Source organism: Balaenoptera physalus (assembly GCF_965194825.1).
Source record: "Balaenoptera physalus genome assembly, chromosome: 21".
Lineage (NCBI taxonomy): Eukaryota > Metazoa > Chordata > Mammalia > Artiodactyla > Balaenopteridae > Balaenoptera > Balaenoptera physalus.
Window position 1 is genome coordinate 13783039 of NC_138902.1, and position 24281 is coordinate 13807319.

Consider the following 24281-nt stretch of genomic DNA (forward strand, 5'->3'; position numbering starts at 1 on the left):
GCAGAGAAAACCACCTACATGGATCTGGAGAGCTAAGTATATGCAGAAACAACAAGTACAACACTTGCTATTTGCTTACCTAGAAAAGAAGCCACTGAATGACATAAGCCACTAATAATACTTACTATGGCAAATTGCTGGCAACTGAGTGTGGACTAACATGAGAATGAGAAGCTTCTAGGGAGTATAGTCATATTTTCACCAGCCTTTTCTCCAGGAACCCTATCAGGTTCTCTTGGGGAGGATCTGAGAAAGCTCTCCATATACACTTGCAGGGGAAGGAAAAGAGTGACCATTATGAAATTCCCAGACCCATCTCCCTAACAAAGACAATCTCCAGGTAGAATGACTTCCATCCCACTCTTGCCAACTCCACTCGTCCTGTCTCACCTAAAAGAATAAGTATAGGCATGATCAATAACAGAAGGGGTTTAAGAATATAGGTTGGGAATGCTGGAGCTGTAGAGCAGGGACTAAAGGATGGGGGCATGGGATGGGACACTCTACACCTGGAGGAGGAACAAAAACACTTCTGAAAGCCACACCCCTAAGACACAGGCTCATTAAAAGAAAGGCTTACATGAAAACTAGAGAAGGGCCCCTCCCCACATCCTACAACCATACTGACAAGTCTCCAGCAGCAATAAAAGTAGATTACAATGGAGAGAGCTACAAGACACAGGTTCCCTCTGAGGGATGGAATGAAGGGAAGCTCCAAACCTAAGAGGGGAGGAAGAATCTACCTCACTAGTGAAATTTGAAGATTCTGGTGCCTATAGCTACAACAAACATTAGACACAATCTATCTCCTAAAAATATTAACATGAATTCTCACATTAGAGACTTATTCACTTCAGTGTCTATTACCCTATATAATATGCCCAGCTTTCAACACAAAAAAGTACAAGTTATGTGAACAGGCAAGAAAAAACAGTCTAAAGAGATAAAATAATCATCAGAATCAAATCAAACATAAAACAGACCTTGGGATTATTAGACATGGAATTTAAAATAACTGTGGTTAATATTTTAAAGGTTATAAAGGCAAAAGTTGACAACATGAAAGACCAGAAAGAAAATATCAACAGTGATATGAAAACTGTAAGAATAAACTATAAGAATAAAAAGGAAATAAAAGCAAAACAAAACAAAGCAAAAAACCCAACAAAAATAAAGAATGGCTTCCAAGGATTCATCAATAAAACTCAAAGCAGCAGAGGAAAAACTTAGCTCAATGATAGATCAATAGAAACTTCCCACACTGAAGCACAATGATACAAAATAATGAAGAAAAAATAGAAAAATCCAAGAACTATGGGGCAATTTTTAAAAAGTGTAACATACTCATAATAAGAGTAACAGAAGGAGAAGAAGGAGAATAGGGTAGAAAAAATGTTTGAAAAAATAATTACCAAGATCTTTCCAAAATTATTGACAGAAATGAAAACACAAATGCAAGAAACTCAGAAAACGCCAAGTAGGATAAATACCAAAATAAAAACCACCTACAAATATATCACATCCAAACTGAAGAAAACCAAAATCAATGAGAAAATCTTGAAAGCAACTAGGTTGGGACACACCTTACTTACAGAGGAACAAAGATAAAAATTACAGCAGACTTTTCACTTAAAAATCATGCAATTAAGAAGAGTGTGGAGGGAAGTTCTGAGTGTTGTAAGAAAAGAAAAATCTTTTCTACAAAAAGAAAAAAATATCTTTCTTACAAAAAGAAAAAGAAGAATTCTCTGTCCAGTAAAATTATCTTTCAAAAATGAAGACTTTCTCAGACAAACAAAAAGTGATACAATTCTCAAGAAATGCTGAAAAAAAGAAAAAAAGTTCTTCAGGCAGAAGATAAATTATTTGGGTCCGAAACTTTGATCTACATAAAAAAAAGCGAGAGCATCAGAAAATGAAAAAATTGAAAGCAAAATGTGTTTATTTTTCTTATTCTTAACTGAACTAAAAGATAACTACTCAAAACAATAATACAAAGAATGTATTGGATATTTATTGCATATGTTTAAGTAGAATAAATAACAAGAAATGTCACAAGGGACTGGATGGAGGAATTGGGAAACTATTATAGTACACCTTCACTACACATGAAGGAGTATATAATTACAGTATTTGAAAGTAAACAATTACTGTGTTATATACTGTTATTTGAAGATAGTAGATGAGTTCAAGTACATCAGTAATCACTTTTAATGGGAATGGTCTAAACAACCAATTAAAAGCCAGACATTGTCAGAGTGAATAATAAAAACATGGCCCATGATTTTAACATCTGAAAATCGATAAATGTAATACACTATATCAATAGAATAATGGACAAAAAACATAGATAGATTCATGTTAATTGATGTATGAAAAGCATTGAATAAACACAACCACCATTCAATATTAAAAACTCTCAGCAAAGAAGAAATACAGTGGAACTTTCCCAATCAGATAAAGGGCATCAACAAAAAACCTACAGCTAACAATAAACTTAATGGTTAAAGGCTAAACTTGTCTTCTAAAATTGGAATGAGCAAATCTTTTCTTTCTCCACTTATATTTCAACATTTTAAATAGATATGTATACAGTGTAATCAGGCAAGAAAAACAAATTATACCAATTAGAAAAGAATAAATACTTCAGACTTCATTTGCAGATTACATGATCCTGGACATGGAAATACTATGAAACTCACAAACAAAAAGAGAGAGAGAGAGATTATGAAGCTCACACAATATAAAAGATCAATATAAGATATGATTTGTATTGTTATTATTAGATACCAGTAATGAACAATGAGAAAATGAAATTTAGAGAACCACTCTGTTCACAATAGTTTCAAAACTAAAATGTTTAGGAATATACTTAACAAAATAAATGCAACACTTGAACACTGAAAACTAAAACCTTGCTGAGAAAAATTAGAGAAGACTGAAATAAATCAAGACATTCTATATTTATCAGTTGCCAACTCAATATTGTCAAGATGGCAATTCAACACACACACACACACACACACACACACACACACCCCACAAATGAATCCATGAGGTCTGTGAATTTACCAGTGCCAATTTCCTGGTGTTGATATTTTACTATAGGTAAGATATATAAGTCACTTGAGGTGTTACCATTTGGGGAAAACAACTGGAGTATACAGGGGTTCTCTGGGATATTTATGACTTCCCATGAATCTACAATTAGTTCAGAGTAAAAATATACACAAGTAAAATTCAATTGTAGGAAGGCTAAACCATTCCAAACAAAATGGAAAATAAATGAACAGATTCATCATACAGGAAGATACCCACATTAACAAAAAGGCTTGGAAAATGCTCTAAATAATTATCAATTAGACAAATGCAAATTGAAACAAAAATAAGTTACAAATAGAATGGCTAAAATAAAAAAGACTGACATTACCAAGTAGTAGCAAATTATGGAGAATATAGAATTTTTAGACTCTGCTAGTGTGCATGTAAAATTGCACAGTCACTTTGGAAACCAGTTTGGTAGATTTTTTTAAATGTAAATATGAACTTATCATATGACTCAGCAATTATATCCCTATGTATCTATCTCTCCAACATAAGTGGAAATATATTTACTATAAAGACCTGACCTTGAAGGTTAGAGCAGCTTTATTCATAATAGCCAAAACCAAAAAACAATGCACCACATAACTGATCATCAATAAATGTGTTAATTGTGTATATATATATATATATATATATATATATATATAATTTTAGTGATATTCAGAATTATTCAGTAATAAAAAATGAAATACTATTATAAGAGCAGCTCATTTTAATCACAAAAAATTATCCTGGGCATGTTAAGTGTGACACACACAAAAAGCATATTGTAGGATTCCATTTATACGAGGTTTTTGAACAGGATACATTTGTCTATTATCATTGAGATAACACAGGTTGTATGGGGCAGAGACTGGAGGGAACATTTCTGCATGATGGAAATATTAATCAAGTTGTGTACCTAAAGTATAATCAATTATTATAGTCTATGTAAATTAAAAAATCAAATAAAATCAAGCAAAATGAAGACAAAAGCCTCAACAGGAGTTTATATACACTCTATTATTAGTATGCTATGTTTATACTTGTACTTTAAACAAAACTTTATAAGCATAAAGAAATAGTGTTTTTGGGGGTGGTGGTGGTGAGATGAATCGGGAGATTGGGATTGACACATATACACTAATATGTATAAAATAGATAACTAATAAGAACCTGCTGTATAAAAAAAATAAAATTCAAGAAAAAAAGAAGTAGTGTTATCAAATGTTTAACATGAAAATTAAATTCTTTAAAAAGTCATATGAGGTAGGAAAGAAAAGTACTACTAATTTCGCTTCACATACAAGTAACTAGCATTAAAAATGGTAGTTTTATTTTGCAAGACACATGGATAATATGTTGTAGCAGAGAACCTCGAACTACATATATTTTAGTTAGAAAGAGAAGATTATAAGGCTCAGGGTCCAATTATCACCTGCACTAGTCTCTGCAATACTCCTAGATTTTGTCTGTGAGGAAACACAATGACCATGGATAAAGATTTGTGCAGGAACTCTGAGCCATAAACAACATTATTATTCCTGTCATCCTGTTGTCTCCATTCCCCATACTTTGTTAGCTTCCATCCCTATTTTAAGTAAACTTTTCACTGTGATTGAGTTATATAGTGTCTTCCTTAGCATCTCTGTGGATAAGGCCAGCCAATATCTTTTGGCCTTTACTTGGGAAGGAAGGCAATACACCTGGACAGTAATGCCCCAGGGTTTTACCAAAAGTCCCTCCTATTCCCAAACATTAAAAGCAGATTTAGACGATATACAGTTATCTGGAGGCTCTACTTTATTACAATATGTAGATGACTTTCTTCTCTACTTGCTTTCTCAGGCCTCTTTACAAGAAGACAGTATCCACCTGTTAAAACTTTTTGCTTTAAAGGGACACAGAGTCTCCAAGGAAAAATTGAGTTTGCTCAAACTCAGATTTGATATTTAGGGCACCTGATCTCAGAACAAGGGCTACATTTAGATCCAAATAGGAGCTTCATGGCATCCTGAACTTCCCAATATCCCAAACTAAGTGCCAGTTATGAGGTTTTCTTATGCTACCTAGCTAATGTTGAAATTAGGATTCCAAACTTCTCTCTTATGGCCCAACCTCTATATGTTTTACTAAAAATAACAAACCTGACCCTATTATTTGGTATGATCAGGGAGACTTAGCCTTAAAAGTCCTAAAAGAAAGCTTGATAAATCTCCCTGCCCTTGGACACCCCAATTATCAATTTTTCTTTCTCCTGTTTTTACTTTGAAAGGAAGGAAATGTCCTTGGGATACTGACACCAAAACACTGGGAAAACCATTGACCCATAGGGTATTAGAGCCAACAGCTAGACCCTGTAACATGAGGATAAATCTTTTGCCTCATTACTGCCAGTGTCCTTTTAGTCAAGGCCACCAAGAGATAGTCATGGGATTCTCTTTACCATCTTTGTACCTCATATTAGAAGTCCTGAATTCTCAGCATGCTCAACATCTTCTGGCCAGTCATCTCACCTCCTATAAAATCATCTCGCTAACCATATAACTTTTTCTCATATAACTTTTTCTCACTGTAATAATCTTAATCCTGCCACACTTTTCCCCTCCTCTACATACAATACTCATGATTGTTTGAATCTGACAGATTACTTCCTTACTCTCTGTGATAACTTACAGGAAATTCCTTTGGATAACACTGATATTTTGTGGTTTACCATTGCTTTTTATTTGAAAGCTGAAAATGGTAAGTATTATGCTGGGCATGCTATTGTGCCTCCTTTTGAAATCATCAAGGCAGCACTTTTGCCCTCAGTGACCTCAGCCCAACAGGCTGAATTGCATGCTCTTGCTTGGGCCTGCATTTCAGCCAAGGGTAAAACTGCAAACAAATATCTGTATTGACACTAAGTATGCCTTTGGAGTAACTCATGACTTTGAAATGCTATGAAAACAGCAAGGCTTTCTCACTTCCAATAAATGGGGACAAAATTTAAAATGGCTCTATGTGTAGGAATTATTAGATGCCATATTCTTTCCAGCTGCTTTGTTCATTATAAAAGTCCCTGGGCAGTCCAAACTTGATTTCCTGGAGGTTAAAGGAAATCACCTTGCTGATATTTCCACAAACAATGCTGCTCTCAAAAGAGCCAATGACTAAATCCCTGTCGTGGTCCAAAGGGATGTTCCCCAAAATCATAACCTAGAAAAAGTGGTTAAAGATGCCCAAAAATTCACCTCAGAAAAAGAAAAATAATATTGGAAATCTAATAACTTAGCCCGATAAAAAGAGAAAACTCTGGTTTGAGCCAAATAATAATCCAGTACTTCCAGAGGCTCTAAACTTTCCATTACTGACTACTGGACATGCATTGAATCATTGGTCCACTTTATGAACCAATACTGGTGGACGCATTAACACAAAGAGTGCGTACTTTGCCCCGCCTATCTGAAATACGATTCAGGAAAACCTGTCTGCATTTCCCCTGGACACTTTAAATTGCTCAATGTGTTGTACCATTTGAGGATTAGCAAATAGATTTCATTCAGCTTCCGCCATCTTATGGATATAAACGTCTTGGTAATGGTCTGTACGTTTTCTCACTGGACTGAATCCTTCCCTTGTAGACAGGTTACTGCTACTTCTGTGGCTAAAATTCCCACTAGAAAAGATTATCCCTACTAGGGGAAACCCCAGGTCTAGCCCCTTCGGAACCAATAAACCCTCACATTTTGAGATGATCACAGGGCACTCAATGCACTTGGCTCTTGCTTCTTCCAATCCACAGCTGGCAATTGGAAAACACTGCGATATTGCAAACCCTAATTACTTCTGTTAAGAATAACCATGCTTTAGTAAGATGGTACAGAAAAAACCCTACTCAACTTTTTGGTCAATCCAAATAGAACTTTCTTTTCGCAGTGCATTCCTGAAAAAAACCTCTTCTCTTTAGGCTGGAATGGTTCTATGCAAAATGTCTGCTCCTCATCTTATTCTGTATAATCATTTCTATGCTCTATACCTGTTTACTGTCAAACTTTTGTAGAAATGACATGCCCAATAGAATGATGCTAGCTCAGCACTTCAAAATAATCTCCAGCACTTATGACCTTGATAAGATATAGACTTCAGATGGAGAATGCTTGAGAGTTCTCCCCTTCTACCTTTCCTTGTTACTCAAACGTAGCCTCAACGGTTTCCAATCTGTGCACTTTCCCTCTGACGTGGGACATGGCGACCAGGAAAGGTCCTTCCTGGCACCAAGGAATAAAATTACTTTAGTTGACAAAGTGACTAAATACAAAAACCTGACTCTTGATCAGCACTGCTTTCAAGGAAAGATCTTGATCAAAATGGGGAAATGTGACAGTGAACAAAGGAAACCTCATATAAAGTGAAACTGGGGAGCTTTCGTGCACATATCACTCACTACAGTTTACATACCCCAGCAGGGAAACAAATTTCTTTCTGACTCAGCAACAGCAAAAGGTGTGATGGGCACATCACTTGCAGCTGATAAAGAACCACCACAGCCATCTCTAATTTCCTCCCATTCTCTATGAATACAAACCCCTCTTCTCTGTTCTCTGGACTTGTCTAAGGTTCACTGTAGTTTGCTAGTCCAAAATTTCAATTCTCTGCTATTCTCAAATTAACTTATTTTGCTGGTAAAATAACTAATTATTACTTTTTAAGGTCAACAACACACACACACACACACACACACACACACACACACACACACACACACACACGGCACTGAAATGTAACCAGAAAGGGAAGAATTGGATGATAATTGAGCCTTAAGAATGGGAACTGCATCATGAGATATTTTGGATTGTGGGGTTTTTTTTCAATTTACAATAGCACATTCAATTGTTTTAGCTTGAAAAATCAGAGGACAGAATTAGAAGATGGGAATAATGTCAATTAGGTGACTGAAAATTAAGAGTCTGAGCACTAAAATGTGCATATAAACTTCACCCTAAATCCTAGATTACCACTGAACTAAGCATGTGTGGTGAAGACTTCAGGAAGATCAAAAAAGCATCTGAGGGAGTCAGGATCAAGAAAGTTGAACAGGAAGACCCTGGGCTCACCTCCCAGGAACACACCACAACCACAACTACATATAGAGCGACTCTCTCTGAGAATAACCTGAAGACTAGCTGATGGCTCTTTTACAACCAAGGAGAGATATCTATATCTATATCTATCTATCTGTCATCTATCTATCTATCAATTATCTATCTATCATCTATCTATCTATCTATCATCTATCTATCAATTATCTATCTATCTATCATCTATCTATCTATCTATCTATCTATCTATCTATCTATCTATCTATCTATCATCTATCTATATATAGAGAGATATCCTACGAAGATGGGTAGGAGGGGAATAGAAATGATGTAGTCAGGACACACACACCTGGTAGTTGACCCAGAAAAGGAGGGTGATATCACAAGATCAGGGATCTTTTCTAAGGAATGAGAGGTTGAGCCCCACATTAGGTCCTCCATCCGTGGGGTCTGTCATTGAAGAGATGAGCCCCCTTGACTGGTTTTGAAAACCAGTGGGACTTATGATCAGGAGAACCACAGAGCTGTAGGAAACCAATACATCACTCTTAAAAGGCACATGCACAGACTTGTTCGATCCCAGTCCCAGTGCAGAGGCAACAGATTGAAAAGTACTGATGCTCTAGTTGGCTTGCTAAGACTAGCCTAGCGTGCTCTCTAGCTTGCATCTGTTGCTGGCTCCAGCCCCTCTGGTTCCAACCTGCCCCCTCCAAGGTGGCGGCTGTCATCATGCTTCATGGAAGCCTCACACCAGGCTTTGACTCCAGTCCCTCCAATTCCAGTTCCACCCCCTGCCAAGATGGCAACCACTGGTGTGCCTGGGGAGAAACCACAGCTTGCACTGGGTTCCAGCTCCAGCCTCTCTGGCACCAGCCTTCTCACCCACCAAGGTGGTGGCCTTCAGCGCTCCTTGGGAGAAGCCCTGGCTCATGCTGGACTCTAGCTCTAGCCTCCCCCTGGCTCCAGCCCACCTCCACCAAGGCAGTTGTCCCAGCACACCCTGGAAAAAGCCTAGCCTGCACTTGTTTCATATCTAGCTCTCCCACCAAAGCCACTGGGTATATGCATTCTGCATAGGGATGCTCCCACACAGGACACACTTTCAAGACTGGGATAGGTAAGTGTTTTGCCTAATTTAACACAGACAAACAGAGAAAGTCAAACAAAATGAGAAGACAGAGAAATAAGTTCCAAATGAAAGAAAAAATAAAACCCCAGAAATAAACCCTATGAAATGGAGATAAGTAATTTACCTGACAAAGAGTTCAAAGCAATGGTCATAAAAATGCTCACCAAACTCAGGATGAAATAGAGGAACACAATGAGAACTTCAACAAAGACTTAGAAAATATAAAAAACAACCAGTCAGAGCTGAAGAATACAATAACTGTAATGAAAAATACACTAGAAGGAATCAACAGCAGATTAGGTGATACAGAATAATGCATAAATGACATGGAAGAAAGAATAGTGGAAATTACCCATACAGAAAAGCAAAAAGCAAAAAACAAATAAATAAATGAGAATAGTTTAAGGGATCTCTGGGACAAGATCAAGCATACTAACATTTGAATTAAGGGTTCCCAGAAGGAGAAAGAGTGAGAAGGGAGCAGGAAAAGTGTTTGAAGAAATAATGGTTGAAAACTTCCCTAACCTGAAGAAGGAAACAGATATCCAGGTCCAGGAAGAAGAGTGTCCCAAACAAGATGAATCCAAAGAGATCCACACCAAGACATATTATAATTATCAATAAAATGGCAAAAGTTAAAGAAAAAGAGAGAATTTTAAAGGCAGCAAGAGGAAAACAAAGAGTCACATACAAGGGAACCTTATAGGCAATCAACTGATTTTTCAGCAGAAATTTTGCAGGCCAGAAGAAGGGAGTGACATAGTGTATTTAAAGTGCTGAAAGAAAAAACCCTGCACCCAAGGATATTATACCTGACAAGATTATCATTCATAATTGAAGGTGAGATAGGAAGTTTCGCAGGTAAGCAAAAACTGGAAGTATTCATCACCGTTAACCCAACCTTACAAGGTGAATTCTACCAAACATTTAAAGAGGAGTTAATGCCTATCCTTCTCAAACTGTGCAAAAAAAGGTAAGAGGAAGGAATACTTCCAAACTTGATCTACAAGCCCAGAATCACCAAAACAAGACAGACACTATAAAAAGAGAACACTATCACCTATGAACACAGAAGCGTAAGTCCTCAACAAAATATTAGCAAACCAAATTCAACAATACATTAAAAGTCTCATATATCATGATCAAGTGGGATTTATTCCGGGGATGATAGGATAATTCAATATTCGCAAATCAATCAATGTGATATACTACATTAACAAAACAACAAATAAAAATCATATGATTGGGACTTCCCTGGCAGCCCAGTGGTTAAAACTTCGCCTTCCGATGCAGGGGGTGCAGGTTTGATCCCTGGTCGGGGAGCTAAGATCCCACATGCCTCGTGGCCCAAAAAACATAAAACAAAAGCAATATTGTAACAAATTCAATAAAGACTTTAAAAATGGTCCACATCAAAAAAAACTTTAAAAAATATCATATGATCATCTCAATATATGTAGAAGAAGCATTTGACAAAACTGAATATGCATTCATGTTAAAAACTCTCATCAAAGTTGGTATAGAGGGCACATACCTCAACATAATAAAAGCCATTTATGACAAACCCACAGCTAACATGATACTCAATGGTGAAATGCTGAAAACTTTTCCTCTAACATGAAGAACAAGACAAGGATGCCCACTCTTGCCACTTCTATTTAACATGGTATTGGAAGTCCTAGCCACAGTCCTCAGACAAGAAAAAGAAATAAAATGCATTCAAATTGGAAGGGAAGAAGTAAAACTGTCACTATTTGCAGATGACATGATAGTACAATATAGAAAACCCTAAAGACTCCACCAAAAAACTATTAGAACAAATAAATGAATTCAGTAAAGTTGCAGGATACAAAATTAAAACAGAAATTTGCTGCATTTCTATAAACTAATAATGAACAATCAGAAAGAGAAATCAAGAAAACATTCCCATTTACAACCAAATTAAAAAGAATAAACTACCTATGAATAAGTTTAACTAAGAAAGTGAAAAGAATGTATTCTGAAAACTATGACATTAACTAATTGAAGAAGACAAAAATGAATGGAAAGATTTTTCATGCTCATATGTTAGAAGTATTAATATAGGTAAAATGTCCATACTACCCAAAGCAATCCACAGATTCAAGGCAATCCCTATCAAAGCAACCATGGCATTTTTCAAAGAAATGTTTTTAAAAATCCTGAAATTAGTATAGAACCACAAAAGACCCTGAATAACCAATGCAATCTTGAGAAAAAACAAAACTGGAGGCAACTGACTTCAAATTATTGCTATAGCAATCAAAAGAGTATACTACTGACATAAAAAGACACAGATCAATGGAACAGAATACAGAGCCCCCAAATAAAACCACACACATATAGTTTATTAATCTATGACAAAGGAGACAAAATAGTGTCTTCAATAAGTGGTACTGGGAAAACTAAACCGCTACATGTAAAAGAATAAAACTAGAACATTTTCTCACATCATATTAAAAAATAAACTCAAAATGGATTAAAGACTTAAATGTAAGACCTAAAACCATAAAACTGCTAAAAGAAAACATAGGCAGTGTGTTCTTTGACATTGATCTTAGCAATATACTTTTTTGATCTGTCTCCTCAGGCAAAGGCAACAAAAGCAAAAATAAACAAATGAGGCCCGATTGAACTAAAAAGATTCTGCACAGGAAAGGAAACCATCATCAAAACAAAAAGGCAACCTACTGAATGGGAAGAAGATACTTGTAAAGGGGTTAATATCCAAAATATATACAGAACTTATACAACTCAATAAAAAAACAACCCCCCAAAATCAATTAAAATATAGGCATAGGACCTGAATAGACATTTTCCCAAAGGCATACAGATGGCCAACAGGTACATGAAAAGACATTAAACATCACTAATCATGAGGGAAATGCAAATCAAAACCACAATGAGATATCATCTCACACCTGTCAGAATGGCTATTATCAAAGAGACCAAAAAAAAAAAAAAAAAAACAAACGTTGGTCAGATGTGGAGAAACTGTAGTAAATTGTCAGTATGAATGTAAATTGTAATATAAATTGGTACAGCCAAATGGAAAACAGTATGGACTTTCCTAAAGTAGAACTACCATAAAATCCAACAATTCCACTCCTAGATATTTATCTGAAGAAAATGAAAACACTACTTCAAAGAGATATATGTACCCCAATATTCATAGCAGTATTATTTAAAATAGCTAAGATATGGAAGCAACTTAAGAACCCAGCATTGGATGAATGGATAAAGATGTGAGATATATTTATATTATTTGTATATTATATATGTAATAGAGTATTACTCAGACACAAAAAAAAGTGAAATGTTGCCATTTGCAAGAACATGGATGGACCCGGATAGTATATTGCTTCATGCTTTGTGAAATAAATCAGACAGAGAAAAACAAATATTGTATGTTTTTACTTATATGTGGAACCTAAAAATAAAACAAACAAACAAATATAACAAAACAGAAACAGACTCACAGATACAGAGAACAAACTAGCAGTTACCAGAGGGGAGAGGGGTATGGAAAGCACAAAATGGGTGAAAGGGATTAAGAGGTACAAACTACCAATGGCAAAATAAATAAGCCAAAGGGATGTAACATACAGCATAGGGAATATAGTCAGTATTTTATAATAACTTTGTATGGTGTGTAATCTATAAAAAATATTGGATCACTATGTTCTACATCTGAAACTAATATAATGTTTGTAAGTACTTATACAGAAAATCATAAATGTATGCAAAGTTTCCATTATGTATTACTCATAGTATCCAATATAAAGTCAAAAAATTGCTATGCATGCCAAAAAAGTTAAAATGTGATATAGGTGCAAATAAAGCACTAGATATCAATATCCAAATGACCCAGATATTGCAATTAGCAGAGAAGCACTTTATAGCAGCTAATATAAAAAGATCAATGATTTAAAAGAAAATATAATCATAACAGCTAGAAAGCTTCCTTTAGTCAGTATATGCTTTAGCAGTTATGAAACAAACTTTTGTGCTTCTGGGCTTGAGCGTATGAAAAAGCAACTTATGAACGTAAGATGTATTTTGTATATATTTGTGGTGTCTGATTGGAAATAAAATTATCACTATAAGTTCACGTTTTAAAAACAGAGATATAATACGTGGATATAGAAATAATGTGATACATGTATGCTCTAGCTTTGTTGTCTGAGAAGACTTAGAGATAATGGAAAACGGCAGAAATAAGCACACCTGGTTCTCAGATGTTTACTAAATACTCTTCTTTACTAAAAGGAATCTGGGCTACTTAGAGAAACAGCTGAACCCAGAACAAGGGTAGGAAAAATATAACAGGGGCCAGAACATCTTTTTTTGTGCTGGAAAAATGTGTAAGTTTTTAAAGTGTCATACAGACTTTTGAAAAGAACATTGTGGCCAGCTAAAAGAAACTCTCACTAGCCAAAATTGAGACAATTTGAAAAAGTAAGCGTTAAAATAAATGATTGTAATATATTCTATACTATTGAGTCAAATAACAATTGCTGAGTCTGAACTGACATAAATAAATACACAAACATAAATAAATAAATAAATAAATAAAAAGAATACTTCTTTCTACAATACATTTCTAGTTTAAAGGGGGAGGCAATAATGGAGTTAGAAAATCATCAATGAACCTTAATACTAGTGGGTGAAAGTTCGAAGAACAGAATATGTCCATGGTCTCAATATTAACTCCCCCCGGGATCACACATTAAACACAAAGGGAAAGAGTAACTTTACAATAGAGACCTAAAAAAATTAACTTTACCAAATAATTTGACTTAAAATATCCAACATTGAGAGAAAATGGCATGTACCTTTTAAAAATTGCACTAGACGGTACAACACCACTTCAGTGGCAAGCTTGCCAAAATTTATGACATGAATCTAATGATGAAAAATATCAAACAAACCCAATTTGAGGAAAATATTACAAAATAATTGGCCTGTAGTATTTAAAAAAAACAAAAACAGGAAAAGAAATGGAAACAAAAAGAATGTTCTAGATTAAAGTTTAACAAACTTGTGACTCTGGATTTGCTCCTGAACAAGACAAAAGACCTATAAATACTTTATTGAGATAATGAATGAAGTTTTATTGAGAACAGTGGTTAACAGCTACAATAGAGCCATTAAAAAAAAAACCATTGTTCTCAAGAAAACACAATGATTTATTTAAGGATAAGGAAACATAATAACCAATTTACATTCAAATGGTTTAGGAAAATCATTTTGAAGGGAGGAAAGGAGAGGAGAGTTAGAAAAACAGAAGGATAAAGCAAATGGGCAAAATGTAAACCACTGAGTAAAGGCTATATGAAAGTCTTTTTGCTATTCATGCAAGCAAGAAATTTTTTACAGAATTTTTATTTTTGCTATCAAACCTAGTTTGAAATAGTATCAAAGTAAAATATTACAGTAACAGTAGTAGCATTCTAGTTCTAGTATATATAATAATCATAGTAGTTAACAATTAACCCTCATATGTGTCAGTCCCACTCTAAGTGCTTTTCATAGAGTATCTAAATTCCACACTAGCACAAGCCCAATGATGTTAGTGAAATTGATATGCATATTTTACATATCAGAAAAGTGAGGCACATGTCCAAAGTCACACAAGTAGGTAAGTATTGGGATTAGTATTTGAAACTAAGATGTCTGCTTGTAGAGTATATGTTCTTAAACACATTGTTTTACTTCCTGGATAGTAAAAATTCATGCATTTTTATTAGATCACTATGAAGAAAGATCATCCTTTGTAAAATTAAAGTGACAGCATGCAAAATAAAACTGATCAGTCCTTCTAACTAATGGATAATTAATGTACCTATATGTAAATTAAATGCTCTGTGGGATGGTACAAGGGATAGTTTGGATGTGTGAGAAAGATAAGTACAGACATTCTGTACTTGAGAGATTTATAATTTGATTAAATATAGTCTTACTTCATGATCAAGTGACATTTCGCTTACATGTAAAGTAAATTATCTCATGGTATTTTCAAATATAAAGCAATAAATAAAGTTTCTCAGAGAGATTTCCTAGAACATACTTAGGATTACACTGTGTGTACCCTGAAGCAGTTGAGCCACAGTTCCCAGATGGATCAGTCTTAGAATTAAGTTGATCAAAACACTCTTGAGTACCAAAACCTGAACCTGAAAAAAAATTTTGTGGTTAGTCATATTGAACTTACATTAATTTAAAATAATTAATGAGTACACTTAAAATTCTGAGATTGTTTATAATATTGCACAAAATAAAAGCATAATACAAAATTGAAAATAAAACCTAGTTTTAAAATCACAAGAAAACTACTTCAATGAAATATTTAAATATTGAAAGCATCTTGTCTACTATCCAAACAGATACCTTAGGATTAACTACAGTATGCAGTTTATCTTCTAATTTTTAGTAAGTCTAGAAATATATAAGTATATAAGAAACTTTTTTTAAACAAATAATTGACTTATTGATCAATAGTGTTTTCATATAAATGTGTTTTCAAGACAAATCATTAAAATAATATCTTATTTTTTTATCCTAATTTCCCCAGACCAAAAATTCTTGGAGTCACAACTGATTTATTTTCATATTTACTATTCAATCCACACACATTATATGTTTAATTCTCATAAGATTCAGTCTACTTAAAGAGCAATTTATTTATGATGACTCAATTAATTCTACTCTAATGGGAGGACTGAGCCAAAAACTTTTGATAGGGAGATTTAACTGTGAAGAAAAACGACACAACATAAGAGGAGCCCCTGTGGACCCATCAGGATCTCAGCTGAAAGTCTTAGAGGCAGGAGTAAACTGAAAATAAGCAGTTGATTTTCATCCCAGAGGTCATTTGGAAACATAGCTATGTGTGAGAAATCAAAATTATAAGCTTAGCTAGGGAAGCAGGCCATCGGACATAAATAAGGACAAAGTTGGAGGATCTTTTACGACTATAGTGATAAAATTAGAGACTCAGGGGGCCTCAACATATAGTATAGTCCCCTCTTAAGACATTTTCCTGCTTCTAAACATGTGAAGCAAAGGAGATTAAAATATAAAGAGGTGACTTCCAGAAAGCAGAGCATATTTTTCTGCAGTTTCTGCATTGTGATTACATACTTGCAGGGGAAGGAGTCTCAGTAAATATACGATCTCTCAGTTGAAAGCCCTGGAGAGTTATGCCCTAGAAACAAGAGTGAACTAGATATAGACTGAACCTAATCAAAACTCTAACTAAACATTAACAGTTATTGGTTTCTGATTTAATTAAAGTGATTAGTCTCTTACTTCATATACTTAACAGAAGAAAAAGATGGATGTATCTATATAAGATGCAGTGTCTATATGAGAGAAGCATTTAGAATGAAGACAGTTTCTGTAAGTCAAAAATTGAAGATGAAGACAGTGAAAAAAATTTTAACTAGGAATATGTCTTTATGTAAAATATTCAAGAAAAGATATAAAATAGAGACATCTACATGTAATTGAGTAGGAGAACCATGGTACATATATACTAAAATTAATTACAAAGGATATAAATCTTCAAGGAGGCAATGTATCAAAAATAAATAAATTGAAAAAATTATGGAGAGACAGTTAAATATAAACATAAATTGAAAGTTAAAAATCTGTATAATAATATAGTATTTACACCACAGTTCCAAGACACTCAGGAACACTAAGCAGAATTAATGCACGCATATCCACACAAACACACATTCAAACATATAATCTGAAGACTGCTAAAAACCAAAGACCAAAACAAATCTTCATGGCTCAAAGAGAAAAGAGACACAATATGACAGATTTTTCTTCAGAAATATGAAAGCCCTATGAGAACGGAGTAACCTCTTTAAAATGCTGGTGGAAATAGAGGTTCCAATTCAAGATGGCAAAGTAGAAAGATCCCGAACTCACAACTTCCCACAAATACACCAAATCTACAGCTACATATGGAACAATTTCCAGTGAAGAAAACCTAAAAACTGGCGGAGTGACCACTTCACACTGAGCAAACAGGAGGAAAGCCACACTGAAGCAGGTAGACAAGGCTGAGACACAATCTTGCTGTAAACCCACCCTGGCAATGGCAACCCACAGTTGGGAGGGAACTCAAAACGTGGAGCTCCTCCCTGAGGGGTCAAGTGTTTGGATCTCACATCAGGCACCACAACTTTTAAGACCTGCACCAGAAAGATGAGCCCCTAAAACATTCGGCTTTGGTAACCAACAGGCACTCATGTGCACGAGACCCACAAGGCTATAGAGAACCGTGAAATGGTTCTGATGTGTGGTTTATGCTCAAGGCTCCTACAAGACTATAACTACAGGAGAAAGAGTTCTTAACTGGCTACACCCAGGGCACAACAAGAGGCAGCAGTCAGCCCAGTCTTTCCGTGTAGGAGGCCTGTCAGCTTATCTTAGTAGCTGTGGCCTGAGGGGCAGGCTTCTAATGAAATCCATGTCTAAGGACCTGCCCTAACCCTCCTTCACAGAGACTTTGGTGGGTGAATGCTAACTTCATGTTCTCACCCTGCCACGCTCCGGAGTGCCAGTATTTCCCAGAGGGGAGCCTTTACGTGCATCTTGTGCTCTGGTTTTTATGTGTGGTGCTTCCCAGGGACACCCCGAGATCACCTGGCTCTAGTGGCCAGGGGGGTTTGCATTCCTGGGTCCCCTGGAATGCTAACAATTAGAAGTTTTTAGCCAGCTCGCAGCCCCAGGTCACAGCACAGACAGCAGGCTAAAATGCAGGATTAGTCTTGCTGTGAGAGAGACCTCTTTGCTTGTCCTGAAGCTCTGGCCTGAGGGGATGGCATCTGATTTGGGTATATAAAGATAAAATAAACAGGGTGCAGAGTGGGGTGGGGGGGAACATTCTGTGTCTCTGGTGGAATTCTGGCTGATACAATTGTTAAGACAGAGGGCTCTGTGCTGTTTTAATTTGGGGATATTTTCACCTTTCCTCAGTGGCATGGTAGCCAAAAGCCAGCAGCCTTACAGCTAATGAAGAGGTCTGACCTATTTTGAGCTTTGTTAAAAGCACCAGAGCACAGTCTGAAAATTTTCCAAACTTTCACTTACCTAGAAAATCTCTGTTCCCAGGGTGATTTTGTTATTTGGTTTGAGTTAGAGCTCAGCTCAGTGGGAAAAAGAGCCTTACACTCAGGGAATTACTGAAATAATAGCAATGTGACAGCAACATTACAGCAGTTGAGGCAAACAAGAGCCTGCTGGGAATTTAAAAGGAAACCTTGGAGAACTAGATGATCATAAGGAATGTTGAAAAGCTTAACACATAACTGGATCTAAAAAGATGTACACATGCCAAGAACAATCCTGAGGAAGAGAAGTCCCCAGTCACTCTTCTCTGGATTATATTTAGGTCCTGAACAAGCAAGAAGTGAAAGCTATGGCGGTTTTGCAAACTGCCTGAAGCTTGAAGCTTGAAGCTATCCTTGGCATAGGGTAGAAAATAAACAGTCAAGGCATTGAAGGGTATCTGATGGGTTATTGGCTTGGCACTAAATTGTACTAATTTGGAGTTATCCCTAGGAAGCCTGGCTTAAAAATAAAAACAAGAACTTGGGAGAAAAAAAAAAAAAACTGTCAAAGAACTCAGTAGATGCACACAGCATGGAATACAGAACCTGAAAAATTAGTCCAGGAAAGTCGTAAACAAATAAGCAATATGACAAACAACAACAACAACAAACCTTAGAGAAATCTGAATCAAAATCGTTAAAATATATTGTCTAAAATTTCTAGTTTTTTTTCTAATTTACACTATATGCAAAAAGATGAAATTACGCTACATATCCAGAAAAAAAAAAGCCAACAGAAAATGTCCTCAGAGATCCCCAATTTTGAATCCAGTAGACAAAGACTTAAATTAGCTATTACAAATATGTTCAAGTTACAAATATGTTCAAATTACTAGGGGAAACCACCTCTTAAAAACTAAATGGGAAATACTAATATAGTCTTTTAAATAAAAAAGGGAACCAAATATAAATTCTGAAGTTGAAAACTGTATTAACTAAAATGAAAAACTTCGCTACAGAAATTTTAAAATCAATAGATTTAATCTGGGAGGTTTTACTGACCTGAAGATAGGTCAATGGAGATTATCTAGTATGAGGAAAGAAAGAAAATCAAATGATGAAAATAGTTTCATGGACCAGTGGGACAACATCAAGCATATGAAATACTGGCACGTAGGGATTCCAAGACTGAGCAAAAAACAGAAAAGGGCAGGGAAGTATTTTAAGAAATAATGACTGAAAGCTTTTCAAATTTAATGTATATTTATATCTATATCTATAAATAGATATAAAAATATATAGATATATTTTAGATATATATAGATATATAAAAATAAATAGATATAAAAAATCTATATTTTTACAAGAAGATTTCTTTAAAAACTCCACATGGAATAATCTTAAAGAGATCCACAGATCATGGTCAAATTGATTCCACTCTTCATTAAAGACAAGGAGGCCAGGTGACAGTAGGATGATATCTATAGGGTTTTGAAAGGAAAAGCCTAAGAATTCTATATTTGGCTAAACTGTCCTCAAAAAATTAAGGGAGAAATGATAGCATTCCAAGATAAACACAGTGAGAGAGAACTCATCTTTAGCAAAGCTTTCCAGCAAGACCTACTAAAGTGCATCCTTAAGGCTGACATCAAAGGACACTAGGAGGTAACCAGGATCTACATGAAGTAACACAATGCTAATATAGTAAACTATCAAATAAAGTAAAAGAAAATATAATAGATAGTATAAACATATCTATTGTTTGGACTCTCTTCTATAGACTTTAAAAGATAATTGCATAAAACAATTATTATAAAACTTTTTCATTAGGCTTATATAAAGATGTAAGATGTTTGACAGAAATAGAACAAGGGATGGGAAAACAGAGGTATATATATGCTTTTTGTTTACTTTTGATATGAATTCAATATTAATTGAATGTCTTAAGATAGTAATTGTAACACCCAAGCAAACCACTCAGAAATAACTAAATATATATAGTAAAAGAAACCACAAAGAGATTAAACTATTACACTAGAAAATATCTATTCAATACAAATGAAGAGGTTACTGAGGAATAGAGGGTAAAGTATAAGATATACTGAAAACACATAGCAAAATAGCAGATGGAAATACTACCTTACTTACATGAATAGATTAAACACTTCAGTCAAAAAGAAGAGACTGAGAGAATGTATTATAAGACATGATCCAACTATATGATGGTTGGAACAGTTAGGCAGATTGGGCAAGGCAGTGATCACCTAAGTCCAATCAGGCAATTATATGGGCCAAGGCTGATGTACAGTTTTATTCTGGATTCACCTCGTTATCTTGGGTGTGACCCTTGTACCCTAATAACTGAGAGCCTTGCAAACATTTATAAATATGTGCCCTTTAGTCTCAGCATAGCTTCCTAGCCTACCAACACAGGCACTTCAAAATGTAGCAAAAGGTTCTGGAGGAAGACTAAGATTTTTTTTAAAGGCAAAATTCCTCTACCATTTGGTCTTTGATCATCTTGTGACTGCAAGAAAATTCGTAATGCCTTTAAAAATTTTTTTTAATCTATTAAATTGACCAAGTTTCTGAGCAGCTTTTAAGTTCCAAAGATGCCGATACCTCATGGAAAAATAGCCTATGGTTTTGACAGCCCCTCCCCTTCAATTCCAACTGCTAAAACTTTTCTATTTTATCTTTCTTTTTTCTTGAAGATCTCTAGCAAAGCCAAGCTTGATCTTCAACTTTCAGAGTCTGCATATGTCCCTAGGAACATAAATGGCTGTCAGTTGTTCCCTAAGATAGGCAAAGTTTCTCTCCTGTGGAGATTTAAATTAGTTGTCTTTGGTTTCATTGTACTCTAAAGCCTTTAAAAATATCATCAATGCAATACACCTTGATTTTTTTAGTCATTTTCTTGTAGTTGCATCGTCACTTCTTGCTACATCCTTTCCCTAAATTGAATATTTAACACAGGTTTTATATTTAATGTAATTGCTAAATATGTAAATATCAATACATATTACTATTTATTTTCCTATCCTTTGTTCTTTTATTTACTCTGTTCTTGCCTTCTTTTGGGTTAATCAAATACGTTAATTGCTTTTGTTTTTCTCCCCTTTATTAGTTTTTAGTTTCTAATTATTATATTATTATTATTCTATTTATCTTAGATTATAAAACAAATACTTGACTTACACCAATTCTTTATTTCTCTGAGTGCTGCCTTTTATTGGAATGATTGAGTTTTGTTTCAGTTTTTTTTTTTCCTGGTGATACTATCTTTTTCTATTTTTATACCTCTAGAGGTTAATATATTTTTGACATATTAATAGCTTCATTTCATAATATCCTTTGTCTTTTCTAATATATATAAAGATATATATGTTAGTCAGTTTCCAGAAAAATACATATACAGAAAATCAAATTATGATAAATACCTTCACCAAATATTTCCGAACATTGTTTTATCCCATTCATACATTTTCCGTTCACACAGACCCATTGATTCTCTGCACATGGATGCCCATTCTGAACATAAAGGTCTTCTTGACATGCTGCAGATGTACCATTGCAATATTCAGAGAGATCACATTCATCAGTGGAAACCCTACACACTTGTCCTTTTGCTATAAACTGGTGGAGTGAAGTAAATGATATTGAGTAAAGCAGAATGTGAACATTTAAATATTATAAAAAATGATAACATTACTAATGTAGGTAATACAAAATTTTTAAAAGGCTCTTACAGCACAAGCATCACAGCACGGTCCAGTAGCACAAGCTGACCCAACATTGAGTCTACATGTGGCTTGGTTACAGCATGAGTCTGGCAGAGCTGCACAAGCCTGAAAGGCAAATCAAATGCTCTGAAGTATGTTCCAACTTTTATTTACATTAAATAGATATTTTAATGAGGACAACATATTATATAATATACAGACTGATGCTTAACTTAAATGTTGGCAAACAAAAAAATAAAACCACTTATTCATTCATTTATTTAACATTTATTGGTCACCTAATGTGCTAAACCCAGTGCTCTTTATATCAGTAGGTTTGACTATATTCATAGTAGGATTTTCTGAAGTCCCGGCGTCCAGCAAAGCCAAGACATTGATAACCATAAGTTTATTTGCAGGGGTTGGGGGGAAGGATAAACTGGAAGATTGGGATTGACACATGCACACTACTATCTATAAAATAGATAACAAATAAGGACCTATAGATAACTAATAAGGACTCTCTATACCCACTTTGGTAAGAGTTTTTATCATGAATTGATATTGAATTTTATCAAATGTGTTTTCTGCATCTATTGAGATAATCATATGATTTTTGTCTTTTCTTTTGTTGATGTGGTATATCACATTAATTGATTTGTGTATGTTGAACCATCCTTGTGAACCTGGGATGAATCCAACTTGGTCGTGGTGTATGCTCTCGTTTATGTGTTGTTGAATTTGGTTTGCTAGTATTTTGTTGAGAATTTTTGCATTTATATTCATCAAAGATATTGGCCTGTAATTTTCTTGTTTGGTAGTGTCTTTTTCTGATTTTGGTATCAGGATGATGGTGGCTTCACAGCATGACTTTGGGAATGTTCCCTCCTCTTCAATCTTTTGGAAGAGTTTGAGAAGGATCAGTATAAGTTCTTCTTTGTATGTTGGTAGAATTTGCCTGTGAAGCCATCTGGTGCTGGACTTTTGTTTGTAGGGAGTTTTTAAAATTACAGATTCTATTTCACTTCTAGTGACTGGTCTGTTCAAATAATCTATTTCTTCTTGATTCAATTTTTGTGGGCTGTATGTTTCTAGAAAGTTGTCCATTTCTTCTAGGTTGTTGAATTTATTTGCATATAATTGTTCATAGTTCAACTCTCCTACGGTTTTTTTTTTTTTTGGTATTTCTGTGCTATTGGTTGTTATTTCTCCTTTTTCATTTCTTCTTGGTGAGCCTGGCCAGAGGTTTGTCAATTTTGTTCAGTCTTTCAAAGAACCAGCTCTTAATTTTATTGATTTTTTCTATTTTTAAATCTCTATTTTATTTATTTCCTCTCTGATCTTTATTATTTCCTTCCTTCTGCTGACTTTAGGTTTTGTTTGTTCTTCTTTTTCTAATTCCTTTAGGTGGTAGGTTACATTGTTTATTTGAGATTTTTCTTGTTTTTTGAGGAAGGCCTGTATAGCTCTGAACTTCCTTCTAAAAACTGCTTTTGCTGCATCCCATAGATTTTGTATGTTTGTGTTTTCATTGTCATTTGTCTCAAGGTATTTTTTAACTTCCTCTTTGATTTCATCATTAACCCATTGTTTTTTAGTAGCATGTTGCTTAGTCTCCATGTAATCATTTTTTTCTCATTTCCTTTTCTGTGGTTGATTTCTAGTTTCATGCCATTGTGGTCAGAAAAGATACTTTAAATAATTTTTATGCTCTTAAATTTGTTGAGGCTTCTTTTGTGCCCTAGTATGTGGTCAATCTTAGAGAATGTTCCAGGTGCACTTGAAAAGAATGTGTATTCTGGGGTTTTTTTGGATGTAATGTCCTGAAAATATCAATTAAGTCTTACTGTTCTATTGTACCATTTAGGATCTCTGTTGCCTTATTGATTTTCTGTCTAGAAGATCTGTCCATTGATATGAGTGGGTTGTGATACTATATATTGGAAACCCTAAAGACTCCACATAAAACTACTAGAACTGATAAATGAATTCAGCTAGGTAGCAGGATATAAATTTAACATACAGAAATCGGTTGCATTTCTTTACACTAATAATGAAATATCAGAAAGGGAATGTAAAAAAAAAAAAAAAGTCTCTTTTAAGATAGCATCCAAAAAAAAAAAAAAATACTTAGGAATAAACCTGACCAAGGAGGTGAAAGACTTATATGCTAAGA

The 24281-nt window shown here is 34.7% G+C and overlaps 1 protein-coding gene across 1 annotated transcript in view; it reads right to left on the reverse strand.

Moving 5' to 3' along the window:
* ADAM2 (ADAM metallopeptidase domain 2) overlaps positions 1-24281 on the reverse strand; it is a 99916-nt gene that overhangs the window by 16036 nt on the left and 59599 nt on the right. Inside the window, exons 11-13 of the mRNA XM_082444200.1 lie at positions 22133-22231; positions 21824-22019; positions 15386-15491 (exon numbers count right to left, since the gene is read on the reverse strand). Of these exons, the coding sequence (XP_082300326.1) occupies positions 15386-15491; positions 21824-22019; positions 22133-22231 (401 nt within the window). The remainder of the gene's footprint in view (positions 1-15385; positions 15492-21823; positions 22020-22132; positions 22232-24281) is intronic.